At 41.4% G+C, this 20,608-nt stretch overlaps 1 protein-coding gene across 8 annotated transcripts in view; it reads left to right on the top strand.

Annotated features, from left to right (window-relative positions):
- The window catches only part of rab3gap1 (RAB3 GTPase activating protein subunit 1), a 230,181-nt gene that overhangs the window by 35,010 nt on the left and 174,563 nt on the right, over nt 1-20,608 (top strand). For 6 of the 8 annotated variants that reach the window (XR_009798163.1, XM_061841834.1, XM_061841830.1 and 3 more), the window contains one exon: nt 13,984-14,149. Coding sequence is in view for 7 of the 8 variants with exons in the window: in XM_061841834.1 (XP_061697818.1) it covers nt 13,984-14,149 (166 nt within the window). In the remaining variant the exon portion in view is untranslated. The remainder of the gene's footprint in view (nt 1-13,983; nt 14,150-20,608) is intronic. The other 2 variants (XM_061841835.1, XM_061841836.1) reach the window with 1 other exon arrangement.

Below are 20,608 nucleotides of genomic sequence, written 5' to 3'. Positions count from 1 at the left end.
AGAAACACAGGTTGCAACATCACCATGGATAACTTTTTCACCAGTGTGCAGCACTTGAGCAGCATCTCCTGGAGAAGGGTCTCACTGTTGTGGGAACTCTGTCGGAACAAGCCAGGCATACCTCTGATGAAGCCTTCGAAGTCCAGGGAGGTTTACACCACAGAGTTTGGATTCAACGACAGCTTTACCATGGTCAGCTGTGTCAGAAAGAAAGGAAACGGTGTTGTGCTCCTGAGCACGATGCACCATGACAAAGCAGTGGATGAACATAGCAGAAAGAAAAAAAACAGAAATTATCACATTTTACAACGAGACAAAAGGAGATGTAGACACCATTGGCCAGATGGTTGGCAACTACACGTGCAAGCGCCAAACACAGAGTTGGCCCATGGTGCTGTGGTACAACACAATTGACATTGGCACCCTGAATCTTCTTCTTTTCCTTTCGGCTTGTCATCTTTTGCCATCTTAGCCTATCTCCTGCATCTTCCTCTCTAACCTCAACTTCCCTCATGTCTTCCCTCACCACATCCATAAACCTTCTCTTTGGTCTTCCTCTCGCCCTTTGGCCTGGCAGCTCCATCCTCAGCACCCTACCACCAATATACTCACTCTCTCGCCTCTGAACATGTCCAAACCATCGAAGTCTGCTCTCTCAAACTTTGTCAGCAAAACATCCAACTTTGGCTGTCCCTCTAATGAGCTCATTTCTAATCCTATCCAACCTGCTCACTCCGAGCGAGAACCTCAACATCTTCATTTCTGCCACCTCCAGTTCTGCTTCCCGTTGTTTCTTCAGTGCCACCGTCTCTAATCTGTACATCATGGCCGGCCTCACCACTGTTTTGTAAACTTTGCCCTTCATCCTAGCAGAGACTCTTCTGTCACATAACACACCAGACACCTTTCGCCAGCTTTTCCAACCTACTTGGTCCCGTTTCTTCACTTCCTTACCACACTCACCATTGCTCTGGATTGTTGACCCTAAATATTTGAACTCGTCCACCCTCGCTATCTCTTCTCCCTGTAGTCTCACTCTTCCCTCTCCACTTTTCTCATTCACGCACAAATATTCTGTTTTACTTCGGCTAATCTTCATTCCTCTCCTTTCCAGTGCATGTCTCCATCTTTCTAATTGTTCCTCTGCATGCTCCCTGCTTTCACTGCACATCACAATATCATCTGCGAACATCATGGTCCACAGGGATTCCAGTCTAACCTCATCTGTCAGCCTATCCATTACCACTGCAAACAGGAAGGGGCTCAGAGCTGATCCCTGATGCAGTCCAACCTCCACCTTAAATTCTTCTGTCACACCGAAGGCACACCTCACCATTGTTCTGCTGCCATCATACATGTCCTGTACTATTTTAACATACTTCTCTGCCACACCAGACTTGCGCATGCAGTACCACAGTTTCTCTCTTGGTACTCTGTCATAGGCTTTCTCTAGATCCCCAAAGACACAATGTAGCTCCTTCTGACCTTCTCTGTACTTTTCCACTAGCATCCTCAAGGCAAATAATGCATCCTGAATGCCTACACCTTTTTCATGGCACAGCACCCAGATTTCAAGAGCAGCATCACCAATGCACGACAACTGTTCCTCAAACAGGTGTCAAAGGAGCTTCTCACACCACACATGAGGAGTCGACTGGAAAGGTGGCCCCAACTGCAAACCCCGATTATTGAAGCAATGGAAAGGTGCGGGGTGACAAAAGCCACAACCCAGACACAGGAAAGAAATACACAGGGCCAACCGAATAGAAAAATGTGTCAGATCAGCCCAAGTAACAAAGAGCGCAAAGTCAACAGTAGGTGCGGAAAATGCAATGTACCTGTGTGCAATGATCATTGCCAGAAACAGGTAGTTTGTCTGAATTGCATACAGTGATGAGACAAGAAGGTAAAATAGGGAAAAGAGAGAGGAACTCTGACTGGACAGTTCTACACATACATACACACAGACAGACAGACGCCCGCGCAGACACACACACACACACACGCACACGCACACAGACAAAATGGATGCTCACATTTTCCTATTGCATTTTTCTTTTTCAAAAATGTTAAAAAGTGAAAAATAAAGATATTTCAAACATAAAATCATTCTTGTATGGTCCTAAATATAATACTAAATATTATATAAGTGATTATTCTTAACCAAAATGATATAAATTTCATAAAAACAAATTGATTGTATTATGGGTCATTTTTGACCCGCTTATGGAAGAGTGTAGGGTCCTGTAACTCGTCCATCTAAAGGTTAACTACATAGTCAAGCTGCAACACGTGCTGCTTTGTGAATTATGCAGTGTAGAAAAATCCTCTTTCACCATGTCCTGAATTCTATTGACCATTCTAATGTTTTTTCCTCTCGGATATGGTGATCCATCAGTGGTAACGTTGGCGAGTGTACTCCAGGGTAACTTGTGCTCCTCTATGACCGCTGACACCCTGTTAATTAATTCCTCACCTCATATTTTTCCTTTCTGAGATTCCATATACAAAAACTCCTCCGTTATCTCGAAATTTTCATTAATCCCTCTGACAAAAATACAAAATTGAGTGGTGTCCTTTATCATTGCTTTCGTCCAGTGCCAAAAAATACAATATAAATTACTTTCTTTTTTGACTTGCAAGTTAAGTTAAGTGTACATCTATTATTTCAATTTGGCAAGTCACTAACCTACGTGATCAGCTAATATTTTCAACTTTGTTCTTGCTCTCGGGACATGAAATACTTGACGTCTCCATCATGCATTCTTTTAGATACTCTCCATGGGAGAAAGACTTGCTGACTTTTGTCTTTGTGCTTGCTTCTTGAATGGAAGATGCTTGAATAAAGATGTTTTGCTCAGCCTGCAACCTAGCTACCAACCTGTCAGCGGTAGCCATACGTTCCTGTGATGAAAGCTTGCTGGCGTAATTAGCATGCTTGGTACAAAAGTGACAGCTGATGTATTCTTTTAAAAGCGCAAGGATTTCTTGGCAAATACAGCCTTGGACCAGACTTGAGTATTTAGGGGTCCCCTCTTTCTTAAACACCTGGCACTCACTGTCGACTTTTCTTTTCTTTAACATTGTTATAGATGGGTTCTGATCTGACCAGTAGAAAAAGATTGATAACAGGAAATGGCTTGTGCTCCGCTAAATCAAGACACCGCAGCTACTGTACCACCTACTGTTAAATGCCTGTCATTAGAAGTGAAAATGGAATCTTTTTCTTTTGGCTTGTCCCCGTTAGGGGTTGCCACAGTGTGTCATCCTTTTCCAACTAAGTGGATCTCGTACATCCTCTTCTCTAACACCCACTGTCCTCATGTCCTTCCTCACAACATTCATCAACCTTTCTTTGGTCTTCCTCTCGCTCTCTTCCCTGGCACCTCCATGCTAAGCACCCTTCTACCAATATACTCACTCTCTCGGCTCTGAACATCATACTTTTATTTATACATTTAATTATTCACATTAAAATTGCATTAATATATTAAACTAGTGCATTTATAAAAAAACAAGTGGGTATGTTCCAACATTTGCAAATGTTGTGACTTGATTACAGATTACAATATCATCTGCAAACATCCTCCAAGGGGTTTCCTGTCTAACCTCTTCAGTCAGCCTATCCATTACTAAAGCAAACAGGAAGGGGCTCAGCGCGGATCCCTGATGCAGTCCCACCTCCACCTTAAATTCTTCTGACACACCTACGGCACGTCTCACCACTGTTCTGCTGCCCTCAAACATGTCCTGAACTATTCTAACGTATTAGACTTGTGCATGCAGTACCACAGTCCCTCTCTTTGTACTCTGTCATAAGCTTTCTCTAGGTCTACAAAGACACAATGTAACTCCTTCTGACCGTCTTTTCCAGTACCCTCCTCAAGGCAAATAATGTATCTGTGGTGTCTCTTTCTAGGCATGAAACTGTTGCTCGCAGAAACTTACTTATGTCCTAAGTCTAGTCTCTACTAGTCTTTCCCATAACTTCATTGTGTGGCCCATCATCTTTATTCCTCTATAGTTTCCACAGCTCTGAACATCACTTTTGTTCTTAAAAATTTGGACTAGCACACTTTTCCTACATTCTTCAGGCATCTTCTCTCCCGCTAGTATTCTTTTGAATAAGTTGGTCAAAAACTCCACAGCGACCTCTCCAAATTGCTTGCATCCCTCCACTGGTATGTCATCAGGACCAACTTTCATTTTCATTCTGTTCAGTGCCTTTTTAACTTCCCCCTCACTAATCATTGCCACTTCCTGGTCATTCACGCTGGCCTCTTCAACTCTACCTTCTTTCCCATTCTCTTCATTCATTAACTTCTGAAAGTACTCTTTCCATCTACTTAGCACACTACTGGGACCAGTCAGCATAATTCCATCGCTATCCTTAGTCACCTTTTATTGCTGCACTTCCTTCCCATCTTTATTCCTCTGCCTGGCCAACCTGTAGAGATCCTTTTCTCCTTCTTTCGTATCTACCTGGTATGCATGTTGTCATATGCCTCTTGTTTAGCCTTCGCCACCTCTAACTTTTCCCTACGTCGCATCTCAACGTATTCCTTCCTCTTCTCCTCAGTCCTTGTGTGCCACTTCTTCTTCGCTAATCTCATTCCTTGGATGACTTCCTGTATTTTGGGGTTCTACCACCAAGTCTCCTACCCTTTCCTACCAGAAGGCACCCCAAGTACTCTACTGCCTGCCTCTCTGAGTACCTTGGCAGGAGTATTCCAGTATTCCGGGAGCTCTTCCTGTCCATCTAGAGCCTGTTTCAACTCTTTCGGAAGGCCACACAACATTCTTCATTTCTCAACTTCCACCACCTGATTCTCCTGCTCTACCTTTTTCTTCTTAATCTTCCTACCCGCAACCAGGGTCATCCTACACACCACCATCCTATGCTGTTGAGGTACACACTCCCCGACCACTACCTTACAATCAGTAACCTCCCTCAGATTACATCGTCTGCACAAAATATAATCCACCTGCGTGCTTCTACCTCCGCTCTTTTAGGTCACTCCAAGACATTCGTAGTCAGCTCTTCCTTAAAAATAATCCCTCCTCCATTTCTCTTCTCATCCACTCCATGGTAAAATAATGTAAACCCTGCTCCTAAACTTCTAGCTTTACTCCCTTTCTATTTGCTCTTTTGGATGCACAATATATCAACCTTTCTCAGAATCATCATGTCAACTAACTCCTGAGGTTTTCTCATCATAGTCCCAACAATCAAAGTCCCTACACACAGTTGAAGGGGTCTGTGCATTCCTCTTCCTCTTCTGCCGACTAAGCCACTTTCCTCCTCTTTTTTTATCTTCGATTTCCTTTATCTGAATTTCTACCTACGCCTTGCAGATTAACAGTGCCGGGGGCAGGCGTAGTTAGCCCGGGCCACGACCTTTCTGTTATGGAATTCGTTTGATGAACGCTCATATATGTTTGGCACAGTTTTACGCCGGATGCCCTTCCTGCCGCAACCCTCTGCATTTGTCCGGGCTTGGGACCAGCCTCCAGGTTTGCACAGAAATTGTGCCCCCTTCAGGCTGCAGATAGTTAAAAAAAGCAAACAAAAAAAGTCAGCACATAAGCTATATAATTCACATACTACCTCTTCTTCTTTTCCTTTCGGCTTTGTCCGTTAGGGGTCGCCACAGTGTGTCATCTTGTTCCATCTGAGCCTATCTCGTGCATCTTCTCCTTTAACACCCATTGTCCTCATGTCCTCCCTTACAACAATTCACACGTTCGATGTTTTGTCTTCATTGTATACGCAAAAAAGGTAATGTTGTTAGCGCGCTAGGCTAACTTAGGCCAAGCAGCTTCAATGCGAAAGATACGGCTCCAATTTGGGTGCTAAGATCTACTAAGGTAAGACTTGTTAAATGCATAAATCATTTAACATTTCACCAAAAGACTTTACATTAACATTTCAATGAAATGTTCAAACCAACCTCTCTATCGCTTGTCGGTGGAACATCAAAAAGAATGGTGTGAATGTTGTACTTGCTTGTTTTTGTGTCCTCATGGAATATGCAACTTCTTAAAGGAAGCAATCCTAGTCATCCTGATTATCATTCACCAATTTCGAAAGTCAGTGCTGGAGAGTCTTGTTCGTCCATTCATCTAAACCATTGCATTATGCACGATAGGTGATGGTGATTGACCGCTTGATGCCTAACTTCTTACAGACTTCGTCATTTGTCTGTTATAAGAAAAAAAGCTAATTTTGCAAAATGTTTCCTCTGCAGTTTTTAGCAGTCCAAGTAATATATTTTTGATGGTGCATTGTTTGACATACTCTTTAATTTACAGTTGAAGTATAATATGCTTATGTTAGGGCAAGTAACCATGTCTTCTCATTACTTCTTTATATCGTGTCCACCGTTAAATGAAACAACACTTTTTTTGGGTAGAAAGGCACAGTGGCCCCATGCTACAAGTTAAAATCATGAACATTCCATTAAAAATGAAAATCAGTTTTACCTTTGCCACAAAGTATTTTCCCTGATCAAAGTTTCTGACACACCCCATCTCCAACAGAATGAAAGTGCACAATGAAAACAAAAGTTTGGTCGTTGTGCGCAAGTATCAAACAATGAAGACCTTTTATCGTATATTATTACACGCAATAATAAAAGATAATCTTATGAGGTTCTATATAGACTGTTTGTGCTTACACAAAAGTTTACAGCATACAAAATATTGAACAGTTAAAAATAGCATTGAATTTGACAATAGTCACATAAGTGGAATGAAATATTAGTTACCTGCAGACAATGCAGACAAATTACTTGATGTTATTAGGCTTGCCCCTTGCTGCTTTGTCCTTTAGAGGGAAGAAATCCACAAATTTGGTGGAGTAGTCTGGAAATGTGCAGACATACTTATTTCCATTGGGAGTCATTGGAGTGGACCTAAAATGTAATTTGCTGTATGAGTTAAAACTGTTTAATATTTTTAAAAAATCACTTATGTTTATAATATTTTGAAAATTAAATAGTTATAAAGATGACCTTTAATCTGAGAATGGCCCAACGTAAAAAGTTTTCAATACCAATAATAAAAAACTCAAATTACCAATTAAGTCCATCTCCACCAGTTCTAAAGGGTCCTTGACTTTGATGGGTATTAGCTGTGGACCGCTGACACCGATCACATGACATAACCTGTAAAATATACAATTTATACATTTTTGCTTTCAAATGCACCCCTATGGGGGCACAAACCAGTGCAATCTGTAGGCCGGTCCCAAGCCAGGATAAATGCAGAGGGTTGCGTCAGGAAGGGCATCCGGCGTAAAAACTGTGCCAAACAAATATGAGCGTTCATCTAAAGAATCCCATACTGGATTGGTCGTGGCCCGGGTAAACAACGGCCGCCCCCGACACTGCTAACCTGCAGGGCATCGGTGGAAATTCAGCTACTGTGGGTCGAAGACAAAGAAGAGGAGGAAACCGGATCCATCGTCAGAAGAAAAAAAGGAATGCATAGAGTCTACAACGGAGTGTAGGGACTTTGAATGTTGGGACTATGACAGGAAAAGCTCAGGAGTTGGTTGACATGACGATGAGGAGAAAGGTTGATATTCTGTGCATCCAAGAGAGCAGGTGGAAAGGTAGTAACGCTAGAAATTTAGAAGCAGGGTTTAAATTATTCTACCACGGAGGAGATGGGAAGAGAAATGGAGTAGGGCTTATTTTAAAGGAAGAGCTGGCTAAGAATGTCTTGGAGGTGAAAAGAGTATCAGATCGAGTGATGAGACTAAAATTTGAAATTGAGGGTGTTATGTATAATGTGGAAGATGGAGATGGAGATGGCTGAAGTGAACACTTATTTCCAGAAGAGGGAGAAACATATAGTGACCTACAAGAGCGGAAGTAGAAGCACGCAGGTGGATTATATTTTGTGCAGATGATGTAATCTGAAGTAGGTTACTGACTGTAAAGTAGTGGTAGGGGAGAGTGTAGCTCGACAGCATAGGATGGTAGTGTGTAGGATGACTCTGGTGGTGGGTAGGAAGATTAAGAAGTCAAACGTTGAGCAGAGAACCATGTGGTGGAAGCTGAGAAAGGAAGAATGTTGTGCGGCCTTTCGGAAAGAGGTAAGACAGGCTCTCAATGGACAGCAGAAGCTCCCGGAACACTGGACAACGACAGCCAAGGAGAGAGAGTAAGAGAGACAGGCAGGAGAGTACTTGGTGTGCCTTTTGGGAGGAAAGGGGAGAAGGAGACTTGGTGGTGGAACCCCAAAATACAGGGAATCATACAAGGAAAGAGATTAGTGAAGAAGTGGGATACTGAGAGGACTGAGGAGAGGCGAAAGGAGTACATCGAGATCCGACGTAGGGCAAAGGTAGAGGTGGCAAAGGCTAAACAAGAGGCATATGAAGACATGTACACCAGGTTGGACACGAAAGAAGGAGAAAAGGATCTGTACATGTTGGCCAGACAGAGGGATAGAGATGGGAAGGATGTGCAGGAGGTAAGGGTGATTAAGGATAGAGATGGAAATGTGTTGACTGGTGCCTGCTAAATAGATGGAAAGAATACTTGCCTCGAAAGAGTACCACATATGCATTATTTGCCTTGAGAATGCTAGTGGAAAAGTACAGAGAAGGTCATAAGGAGCTACATTGTGTCTTTGTGGATCTAGAGAAAGCCTATGACAGAGTACCAAGAGAGGAACTGTGGTTCTGCATGCGTAAGTCTGGTGTGGCAGAGAAGTATGTTAAAATAGTATAGGACATGTATGATGGCAGCAGAACAATGGTAAGGTGTGCCTTCGGTGTGACAGAGGAATTTAAGGTGGAAGTGGGACTGCATCAGGGATCAGCTCTGAGCCCCTTACTGTTTGCAGTGGTAATGGATAGGCTGACAGATGAGGTTAGACTGGAATCCCCTTGGACCATGATGTTCGCAGATGATATTGTGATATGCAGTGAAAGCAGGGAGCATGCAGAGGAACAATTAGAAAGATGGAGACATGCACTGGAAAGGAGAGGAATGAAGATTAGCCGAAGTAAAACAGAATATATGTGCGTGAATGAGAAAAGTGGAGGGGGAAGAGTGAGGCTACAGGGAGAAGAGATAGCGAGGGTGGACGACTTCAAATATTTCGGGTCAATAATCCAGAGCAATGGTGAGTTTGGTAAGGAAGTGAAGAAACGGGTCCAAGCAGGTTGGAAAAGCTGGTGAAAGGTGTCTGGTGTGTTATGTGACAGAAGAGTCTCTGCTAGGATGAAGGGCAAAGTTTACAAAACAGTGGTGAGGCCGGCCATGATGTACGGATAAGAGATGGTGGCACTGAAGAAACAACAGGAAGCAGAACTGGAGGTGGCAGAAATGAAGATGTTGAGGTTCGACCAAACTGGAACTTTGTCATAATTTCACTAGCCATGTTTGGAGGAAGATAAATGATGAGTTCCATCCCAACAACACCATCCCGACTGTGCAGCAAGGGGGTGGTAGCATGATGCTTTGGGCGTGTTTTTCTGCAAATGGGACCGGACGACCGTACTAATCAGGAGAGGATGACCATGGCCATGTGAGATTTTGGAGAACAACCTCTTTCCTTCAGTCAGAGCATTGAAGATGGGTCGTGGCTGGATCTTTCAACGTGACAATGACCCGAAGCACACAGCTAGGAAAACCAAGGAGTGGCTTCGTAAGAAGCATATAAAGGTTCTGGTGTGGCCTCGCCAGTCTCCAGACCTAAACCCAATAGAAAATTTTTAGAGGGAACTGAAATTCAATGTTTCTCAGCGACAGCCCAGAGACCTGTTGACCTAGAGAAGATCTGTGTGGAGGAGTGGGCCTCCTGCAGTATGTGCAAACCTAGTGAACAACACCAGGAAACGTTTGACCTCTGTAATTGCAAACAAAGGCCACTGTACCAAATATTATCATTGGTTTTCTCAGATGTTCAAATACTTTTTTGCAGCTGTCTCACACAAATAAATCGTTAAAAAAAATCATACATTGTGATTTCTGGATTTTTCTTTTTAGATTGTCTCTCTCACAGTGGACATGCACCTATGATGAAAATTTCAGACCCCTCCATGATTTCTAAGTGGGAGAACCTGCAATATAGCAGAGTGTTCAAATACTTATTTTCTTCACTGTACATTCATATGGGTACATACATCTTCATAAGCTACTAAATATTTAGAATTTTTTTATTGCATGACAGAAGATCAATGAATATTATAGCTATATTTGTACAAAAAATGTATTATCAATGCAAATCATGATAAATCTTTCTTAAAATATATTTTACAACATATCGTTACAAAGTCTTTAACATACTCCTTCATGCCATTCCATGTTTTTTTGGACATATCTTGGCCAGTGTTGCATTTATGCCACCTTGACCTCCAACACTTCACTATGATAGTGCCGAATGATGTCAAAGACTTCATCTTCATTTGTTACAGGTTTTTTGTTCCCTTGTCCTTGCTCACCATGAACAAATAATTGTTGTTCCAAAGCAAATATATACAAAATAAAAGAATAAAGTTTAACAAAATGCACAAAACTGAATTAATTGAAATCCCGAATAACACTGAAGGAAATGAAAACTTAAGTCATAAATATTGGTTTATATGTAATATACTGATAAAAAATACAAACATTATGAATCCAGTCTTAATCAAAATATGCACAGAATGTTTGACAAATTATTAGCAGTTACGTGTGAAAAACAGGTTAATCAGCTAACTGCATGAATACATTTTAAATAATGGCACTGTTGATGGATTATCTTGCTATTTACATGCATTGTAATTAAATTTAATTCTGCATGCTGCTGATAATATAAGGTCATGATCTTTATTTTCATTTAAAGCATATTCATATGGCAATGTATGATACTTCAGCATGTCATAAAATGATACATGTGAATAAAAAAATTGTAATTCACATAATTCATTAAAGCCGTAACCATAATCAATTTCAGTGCATTAAAATTAAATAACACTTACTTTCACTATCCCAAATGTGCCTTCATGACTAGGCCTGAACAATCCTCTGGTGATTTTTGTTCAATGCTGGAGCGTGCTTTCCAGTTGATAAATCACAAACAATACGTTCGCATTTGTGTCTGTATTCTTTCATTCGCTGTTTTTGAGTTTGTTAGCCATCCATAGTGAAAATGAACAGCATGGATGGGGATGTTTCACACTGGTACGGAAGTAGAAAAATTAAAAAATTCTACCCATATGCAAGATATAATGGAAAATTTGTGGAGGATTTTTCAGAACTGCTGTCAGTTATTTGTATAACTATTTTGTCATAACAGGGGACTTTAACATTTATGTTGACAATTTTGTGGAAAAAACATCCAAAGAACTTTCTGCAATATTAGGCACATTTGACCTCTCTCAACATATTAAGAGTCCAACTCACACTTAAGATCACATCTTAGACCTGGTCATCTTTAAGGTTGTTGAAATTCCATCGATTGACATTAAGGATATGGCTATTTCTGACCATGTTATGTGTATTTTTGAATTAGAGATTATTCCAAAAATTCATACAACCTCTATCTCTATTAGGGAAAGGTACATAAATGAGAGTACTACCACTAAGTTTATGGAGACTGTGGCAGTGCCACAGGCTGTGAATGCTGAGACAGTTGCTGAACTTTTGGAAAATTTTACCTCAAAAATTACAAATATGATTGCTGTCGCTCCTGTTAAAACTCAGATCATCCTGCTCCAACCTAGAACACCATGGAGGAGCACAATGTCGGTCAAGAGCTCTAAATCATAGTGCAGGAAAGCAGAACACAAAGGGAGAAAAACTAAATGCCAAATTACTATGACCTCTTCAGACAGTGTCTTTGTAATTTTAACCAAGAGTTAGTTAGTGCTATACAGCAACACTTTTGCAAAATCATCAGTAAGAACCTCAACAATACTTGTGCTCTGTTTGCTGTGGTTGACAAGCTCACAACTCCCCCGCATCAGATAGAGACAGAAATCGTAATGTTATGGGTGTATTTTTACTCTCTGTTCGCTTTATTTTCCCATTATGCTTTTAAGTTGTTATCATACGGGTCTTTGTGACACTTTCCTTTCAGACTTTTAAGTCTTTATGATGTGATGCAGTTTCCTCTAATGCTCTTGGGTCTGTGTGATGCGAACTCTTTGACAAGGAAGTCTGAAGTGTTTTGACCTCACCGCTGCTCTGGGAAACTACGCTGCTTGGAAAACTAACTGCACGGACGCATGCCGCCTTTTGTTTTTGGACCAGTTGGAACTTTGGCTAACTTGGAATACCCGCTGGGACGAACATTTGCTTGTTTGGCAACATTAGTGACTATTCGCTGTTGTGGCTCAACTACTCGACTCAACTACTTGAACGCCTATTTTGTGTTACCCATTTTAAAGTGTTTGTGTTGTGTTGATGTGTGTGACAGTAAATTGTCAGAAATGCAATACAGCCCCACAGCATCACTGACCCACCCCCATACTTCACAGTGGGTCTGAGGTGCTTTTCAGCATGCGGATCTTTCATGGCACGCCAGACCCACTTAGAGTGTTTGTTGCCACAAAGCTTAATCTTGGTGTCATCTGACCAAAGCACATGGTCCCAGTTGAAGCCCCAATACCGCTTGGCGAACTCCAGACATTTGCGTTTATGATTTGAGTGAGGAAAGGTTTTCTCCGTGCATGCCTCCAAAACTGCTTGTTGGCATGTAGATAGCGCCTGATGTTTGATTTGGAGACTTTGTGACCCCAGGATGCTACCATTTGTTGTAATTCTGTTACAGTGAGCTTTGGAGATCTTTTGATTTCTCTTACCTTCCTCCTCACTTGTATACTGTTCCTTTGTCTTTCCCATGTTAAAGACTGGATAAGAGAAATGGCCTCTGTGTCATGTCATATTTATACCCCAGGGAAACAGGAAGTGATGAATTACAAATTAAATTTTCCTACATACTCTGGTAAAAGTTGTAAACTACTGTAGAAATGACAGAAATGCTTTAATTGTATTTATTTCCTGGGAATTAAGGGTGCCAATAATTGTGGAACAGGTGATTTAATAAAAAATAATTATTTTTTAGTGAGGGATTTTTCTATTTTCTTAAAATTCATTTGCGTTGAAGGCTACATTTTCCTAAAATTTTCAGTCTGACAGTCTTCTTCTGCAATATATACTGAATTGATTTTAAGGCTTTTAAAACATCTTAACCGGGGGTGCCAATAATTATGGAGGGCACTACATATATATATATATATATATATTATATATATATATATATATATATATATATGTGTGTGTATATATGTGTGTGTATATATATATATATATAATTTTCATCCCATTTTGAATCTTTTATTTGTTTTCAAATCCTTTTAATCATGTAAAACACATTGAGTTACCTCATGTATGAAATGCGCTCCACAATTGCTTTGCTATGGACTGTAGATGATGAAATCCCTAAATTCCTTGCAATTGTATGTTGAGGAAGATTGTCCAATAGACTATTTTCTCACGCACTTGTTCACAAAGAGGTGATCCTTGCCCCGTCTTTGCTTCTGAATGACTCAACAATTCAGGGACTCTCCTTTTCATCCAATCATGGCACCCACCTATTCCCAATTAGCCTGTTCACTTGTGGGATGTTCCAAACAGGTGTCTGATGAGCATTCCTAAACTTTCTCAGGCTATTTTGCCACTTTTCCCAGCTGTTTTGGATCATGGTTGCAGGCAAAAAATTCTAAGTTCATGATTGCTTCCCAACAACAATCATCAGTTTGAACATTCAATACATTATCCTGGGTCCTCTTTTCCTTGCTACAGATGTGTTTTGAAGCCACTTTGGCAAAATTATTACCATTTTGCATGACAGAATTTCATTTTTTGCCAATATTTATGATTAATGTTGTCACTGTACTGTGATGCTTTTACTCGCTGAAGTAAATTGTAAAAGACATGACAAATTTTCATCAAGCTTTGTCTTCTTGTCCTCTACAATCAGCCAAGTCCCCATGTTTGTGCAGATTCAGCAAAAATGGAGGAGACTATATTCTGGTGAATGCCAGGGACATGGTGTCCACACGGAATTTGAGATGGTACATCTTCGAAAGGTACCAAGTCAGTACAACCACCTGTCTGGCCTTCTTGACATCTTCAAATCAAAGACAGTAAGTCCCAAAGTGTCATACAGATTTTCATTTTCGACCTCTGGGGTCTAATAGGCTTCGGTGAAAACATTACAAAGAACATTTTTATACCTCCCTTCATATTGCACAATTGCTCCTACGTTTGCTTCAAGTTATTACTATGTTATTATTGAATGAATGGCTTTACTGTAGGTACTCGAGGACATGGTTTAACAATTGCTAAGGGTGCCGTGGCCTCAGGGGGGCACCAAAAATCAGGTGAAAAATATATATATTTTTAATATTCACCTTCGTCTATTTTTTTAATTTCAATTCACAATGTTTCTAAAATAAGTAAAGAGGAGTAATTTGGATGCCATTTTTTTCCCTAGTCTCGTCCTTGTGCCATGAACACTGATGTTAACTGAGGCAAAGGAGACTTGTATTTCTTTAGAAGTTGTTGAGTTTTTTATGGCCTCCTGGATGAGTGATTGCTTTTCTTTTGGGGTAATTTTTGTGTTGGGTGTGATCTGTTAAAATTAACCCAAAATTGTGATTAGCCAGAATTAATTGTTGTAACAAACAGGAATAATTACTTTTCATATGGTGAGGGACTTCGATTTTTTTTTTTTTTTTTTTTTTAACCTAAATGAACTCAAAATTTAAAAACAGAATTTTAACTTCACTTGCCTTATATTTCTCTGATGGTTACATATGTTTGATGATCACACGGGGGAATGGCAAAAATCTAAGAATTTGATAAGGAGACCAATGCTTTTTTATGGCACTGTATGTCTAATTTCATAATTGTGTGAAAGAATTTGCCCCCTTTTTTGCATTTTTGTATCACTTAAATGTTTCGCAGCATCAAATAAAATTGTCAAAGATGGGACGAGTAAACTCAAAATGCAGTTTTTGGAATCTCCTACAATCATTCCCATCCCCTAAAATAATTCTTTAAGTAGTCTCAATGCCTATTACACTGTTGTACTCACACCTGTCATTGTGACGTGCTTCGAGAGGCTGGTCCTCAAGTAAATCAAAGTCTGCCTCCCCCACAACTTCAACTCTCACCAGTTCGCATACCAGGTGAGTAGATCAATGGAGTATGCTATCAGCATAGCTCTACACGCAATGTCACTTAGAATAACTGCAGAGCTACGCTAGGGTGCACTTTGTGGATTATTGCTCAAGATTTAACACAGAATCATTCCAGACATTGTCATGATTAAATCATACATATTAGACCTTCCGCCTCTCACATTAACCAAGATCAAGGATTTTTTTAACCAGCAGACCGTAGAGTGTGAAAATCAGCTCCCACCTTTCTGACACCCGTACACCGGCTCACCACAGGGCTGCGTGTTAAGCCCCCAACTCATACTGGTTCTACACTTTCGACTGCAGCCCAGTCCACAAAATAACTTTCTCAAATTCGCTGATGACACAACAATGGTGAGTCTGATATCAATGGGAAACGAGACACCCGACAGCACAGGTGTCAAACTCAAGCCCTGGGGGCCAAATGCGGCCTGCCACATGATTTTATGTGGCCCACGAAGGCAAATCATGTGTATCAACTTCTATGATTTTTGTTAAAATTTGAAATAAAATTTCAAATTCTCATATCATAAATGATGAGCTTGATATATTGCAAGCATTTTTGTGATACCAAACATCAACAATAGTTGAAAAACCCATTACCCTTGATTTTTTTTTTTTCTTTTTTTTTTTTTTTATTCCAAAACTAGTTAATAAATTTAATGTGTGAACATGATGGATCAATTAAAGATTTTCATAGTTTCAGTCATAATCGCTCTCTGACAGAAACCATAACTACGACGTGGCCTGTTAGTCTGACACCCCTGCCCTACAGAGAGGAGTTCCAGAAGCTCACAACCTGGTTCAGTAAGACTGAGCACTTTTTGAGAACATTATGGCCTTCAGGAGGAACAGAACTGAAATGGACTCCACTTTTCATCAACGGCGAGCGGGTGGAGAGAGTCCGCCTATTCGAGTTCTTGGGAGTCCTGATTTCTGAGGAACTATCCTGGACAGACAACATCACAGCGGTCGTCAAGAAGGTTCAACAGGGTCTCCACTTTCTTAGAGTCCTCAGGAAAAGCAACCTAAACTCAAAAATGCGGCAGGTCTTCTACTGCTCATCCGTCGAGAGCCTGCTGCCATACTGTGTCTCCATTTGGTATGGGAGCTGAACTGCGGCTGACAGAGCAAAGGTTCAGAGGATGATCAAAGCACAGAAAATCGTTGGCTGCCCTTTCCCCGCTATGGGAGAGATTTATTCCCCTTGGAGTCTCAGCAGAGCCCAGAACATTAAGGACACACACCAGTTATCAACCGTTTGTGCTCCTGCTATCTAGAAGGTGGCACATATGCGCAAATCAAGAACCAACAGACAAATTTTTTTTTATTTTTCCAAGAGCCATCACCACTCTGAAGTTGATTTCCTCGAGCCGTACAATTAATGCAAAGTGATGGGGAGTTCAATATCCTGAGCAATACTTTAAACATTCCATTTCACACATTTTTATTTGTATTTTTTTTTATTCCTTGTTTTTTTCTTTGCTTTTATGTATGCAGTGATCCAGGAGAGGATCTCCAATTTCATAGTACAATTTCGTATCATGACATAACATTCATTCATCATAATTAATTTATTCATTGCAGGTAGAAAACAGAGCGGGTTAGTCGACGACCTAAATAACTTTTACTGCGGAGTCGAAATAGACATTTCCACTCCACGCACCCACCAAGCTGCACCACCTTCCGCTCCACTGTTTAACATCCATGAAAGGGAAATTAGACAGCTCTTCAAACAACAGAAGATCAACAAAGTGCCAGGCCCAGACTTTGTGTCCCCATCCGGCCTCAAAGTCTGTGCAGACCAACTTGCTCCTGTCTTCACAAAGAACTTGAACTGGTCTCAAGAACAGTGTGAGGTACCAACCTGCTTCAAACGTTCCACCATGATACCGGTCCCCCAAAAAGCAGCAGTCTCAGATCTTAATGACTACAGGCCTATTGCCTTGACATCTGTGGTCATAAAGTCCTTTGAGCACCTTGTGCTGTACTACCTCAAGAGTGTCACAGGTCCTCAGCTGGACCCACTGTAGTTTGCCTATCAAGCTAACAGGTCTGTGGATGATGCCGTCAACATGGGTCTGCATTTTATTCTTAAACATCTTGACAGCAAAGGTACCGATGCAAGGATCCTGTTCGTGGACTTCAGCTCTGCGTTTAACATCATCATCTCTGAACTCCTCTCCTTCAAACTTCTCCAGCTCAGCGTCTCGTCTTCCATCTCCCGGTAGATCTGCAACTTCCTAATGGGCAGGACACAGCAAGTGAGGCTCGGGGACACCACCTCATCCATGTGCATTATCGTCACCGGGGCACCCCTAGGTTGTGTTCTCTCCCCTCTGCTCTTCTTGCTTTACACAAACGACTGCACCTCTTGGCATCCGACTGTCAAACTCCTAAAGTTCGTAGATGACACCACGGTCATCGGCCTCATCAAAGACTGCGACAAGTCTGCATATCGACAAGAAGTGGCAAGACTGGAGCTTTGGTGTGGTCAACACAATCTGGCGTTGAACACTCTATAAACTGTAGAGATGTCTATGGACTTCAGGAGGCAATATTCAAGATGGCTGCCCCTGACTGTCTTAACTGTCTTCTGTTAGCCATCAAGACCTTCAAGTTCTTGGGAATTACAGTCTCTTAGGACTTTAGGCGGGAGACGGAATATCAACTCCATCATCAAAAAACCCCAGCACAGGATGTACTACTTGCAGGCTTCTGAGGAAACCAGTCCTATCACAAGAGCTGGTGAGACAGTTTTACACAGCCGTCATCCAATCAGTACTGTGTACCTCCATCACAGTCTGGTTTGGGGCCGCCACAAAAAAGGACAAACTCCAAGCGCAACGGACAATCAAAACTGCTGAACGAATTGTCGGTACCACTCTACCCACTCCTGAAGACTTGCACGCAACGTGAGCTCGGTCCAGAACGGGCAGGGTCCTTTCGGATCCTCCATATCCTGGCCACCAGCTCTTCCAGCTCCTTCCGTCGGGAAAGCACTACAGATCTTCAGGCATTCGAACACTTTTTTTCCCTCTGGCAATTAAATCATTAAATTCTTGATCAGCCAACCTACTATTTTGTACCTTGTGCCATTGTTGGGAATCACACTCTCTTCGTGCTGGTCCAATCAGTATTAGTGTTAGTAATATGTTTTGTTGACTATCGTACAATTCATCACTTTAAACTGCTCCCTTTTCACAATTGTCAATTCACTAGTCTATAACGGGAACCGCAAAAGGGGAAAGGCACTCTGTACAAGCTTAACAAAATGTGGGACGTTTACACACACACTTATCTATTACCTGTTCTAAATGAAGACTTTGCATCTTGCACATCTGTGACTCTTAGAAGGAATAGTTCCTATAAACACAAATGTCTCTTATTGTTTGTTCTTGTTACTTTGTTGTTCTTTTGTTTTGAATGTCATACCAGCGCAGCACCGACTTCTTCTTCTTCTTTTTTTTCTCTCGGCTTCTCCCGTTAGGGCTCGCCACACCGCGTCATCTTTTTCCATCTAAGTCTATCTCGTGCATACTCCTCTCTAACATCCACTGTCCTCATGTCCTCCCTCACAACATCCATCAGCCTTTTCTTTGGTCTTCCTCTCGCTCTTTTGCCTGGCAGCTCCATCCTCAGCACCCTTCTACAATATACTCACTCTCTAGTCTCTGAACATGTCCAAACCATCTAAGTCTGATCTCTCTAACCTTGTCTCCAAAACATCAACCTTTGGCTGTCCCTCTAATGAGCTCATTTCTAATCCTATCCAACCTGTTTACACCAAGCAAAAACCTCAGCATCTTCATTCCTGCTACCTCCAGTTCTGCTTCCAGTAATTTCTTCAGAGCCACCATCTCTTATCCGTATATCATAGCCGGCCTCACCACTGTTTTATAAGCTTTGCCCTTCATCCTAGTGGATACTCTTGTGTCACATAGAACATCAGACACCTTCCGCCAACTGTTCCATCCCACTTGGACCCATTTCTTTACTTGCTTACCACACTCACCATTGCTCTGTATTTTTGACCCCAATTATTTGAAGTTGTGCACCCTCGCTATCTCTTCTCCCTGGAGCTTCCCTCTTCCTCCTTCCTCTCAGGGTCCATATCTAATAAACAAAAAGGTTTATGACATAGACTAATTATCCTGACTCCATTTGAACATGATTATGAAATATCATGATGGGGTTGAAACCAAACAAGTCAGTTGTATTGCTATAACACTCCTCATCAGTTACTGATTGTACAGTTGATCATGATGATGCAAATGTCAATGACAACTTGATGATGATGTTAGCGATGTCAAGTTTGATGATCCATCCATCCTTTTTCTTTCCCGCTTATCTTCACGAGGGTCGCGGGGAGTGCTGGAGCCTATTCCAGCTGTCAAGGCAGAGTACACCCTGAACTGGTTGGCAGCCAATTGCAGGGCACATTGAGACAAACCGCTACACTCACAATCACACTTAGGTGCAATTTAGAGTGTCCAATTAATGTTGCATGTTTTTGGGATGTGGGAGGAAACCAGAGTGCCCGGAGAAAACCCGCGCAGGCACGGGGAGAACATACAAACTCCACATAGGCGGAGCCGTGTTAGGACACGAGTCCTCAGAACTGTGAGGCCAACGCTTTGATGATTTGAGTGATAATGCTTCACCAAATTTCCGCAATTGTGATGTTAGCTCACCTTGATGAGAAATTGGCACATTTGTCAGCTCACCAGAAAGCAGGTTTTCATAGGAAATTTTGCCTAAATTTCTCTGACGTAGTCTCTCCACTTACTAACCTTTTGGGGAAAAGGGTTAGATTTCACTGGAATAACAGTTGTCAAGCTGCATTTGAAAAAGTAAAAAACCAAAATCCCAAAAGGCCCAAGTTGAATTCTTGGGACATATTGTACGGCACAGCATCGTCCATCCAGTTGGTGCTAAGGTGGAGGTTATTGTATGTTTCCCAGTTGCACAATGCTCATGAGATTCCTGGGCATGGCAGGCTATTACAGGAAATTTTGCCTAAATTTCTCTGACGTTGTGTTTCCACTTACTAACCTTTTGGGGAAAATGGTTGGATTTCGGTGGGATGGCATTTGTCAAGCTGGATTTGAAAGGGTCAAAGCCATACTCATGAATTCTCCAGTGTTACAGGCACCAAACTTTGAGAAAGCATTTATATTGCAAATTGATGCAAGTGATGTAGGTGCAGGTGGTGTGCTGATGCAACAAGATGACTTAGGTCTTGATCATCCGGTGTGCTACATTTCCAAAAAATTTGTTAAACACCAAAGAAATTCTTCGACCATTGAAAAGGAGATTGAGTCTTTTTTTGGCTTTGCAGCATTTTGAAGTGTACTTAGGTACTACAACATTTCCAATTGAAGTCTTTACTGATCACAA

Source organism: Syngnathoides biaculeatus, chromosome 14 (assembly GCF_019802595.1).
Source record: "Syngnathoides biaculeatus isolate LvHL_M chromosome 14, ASM1980259v1, whole genome shotgun sequence".
Taxonomy (NCBI): Eukaryota; Metazoa; Chordata; class Actinopteri; order Syngnathiformes; family Syngnathidae; genus Syngnathoides; species Syngnathoides biaculeatus.
This window is presented reverse-complemented; position numbering and strand designations above follow the sequence as displayed.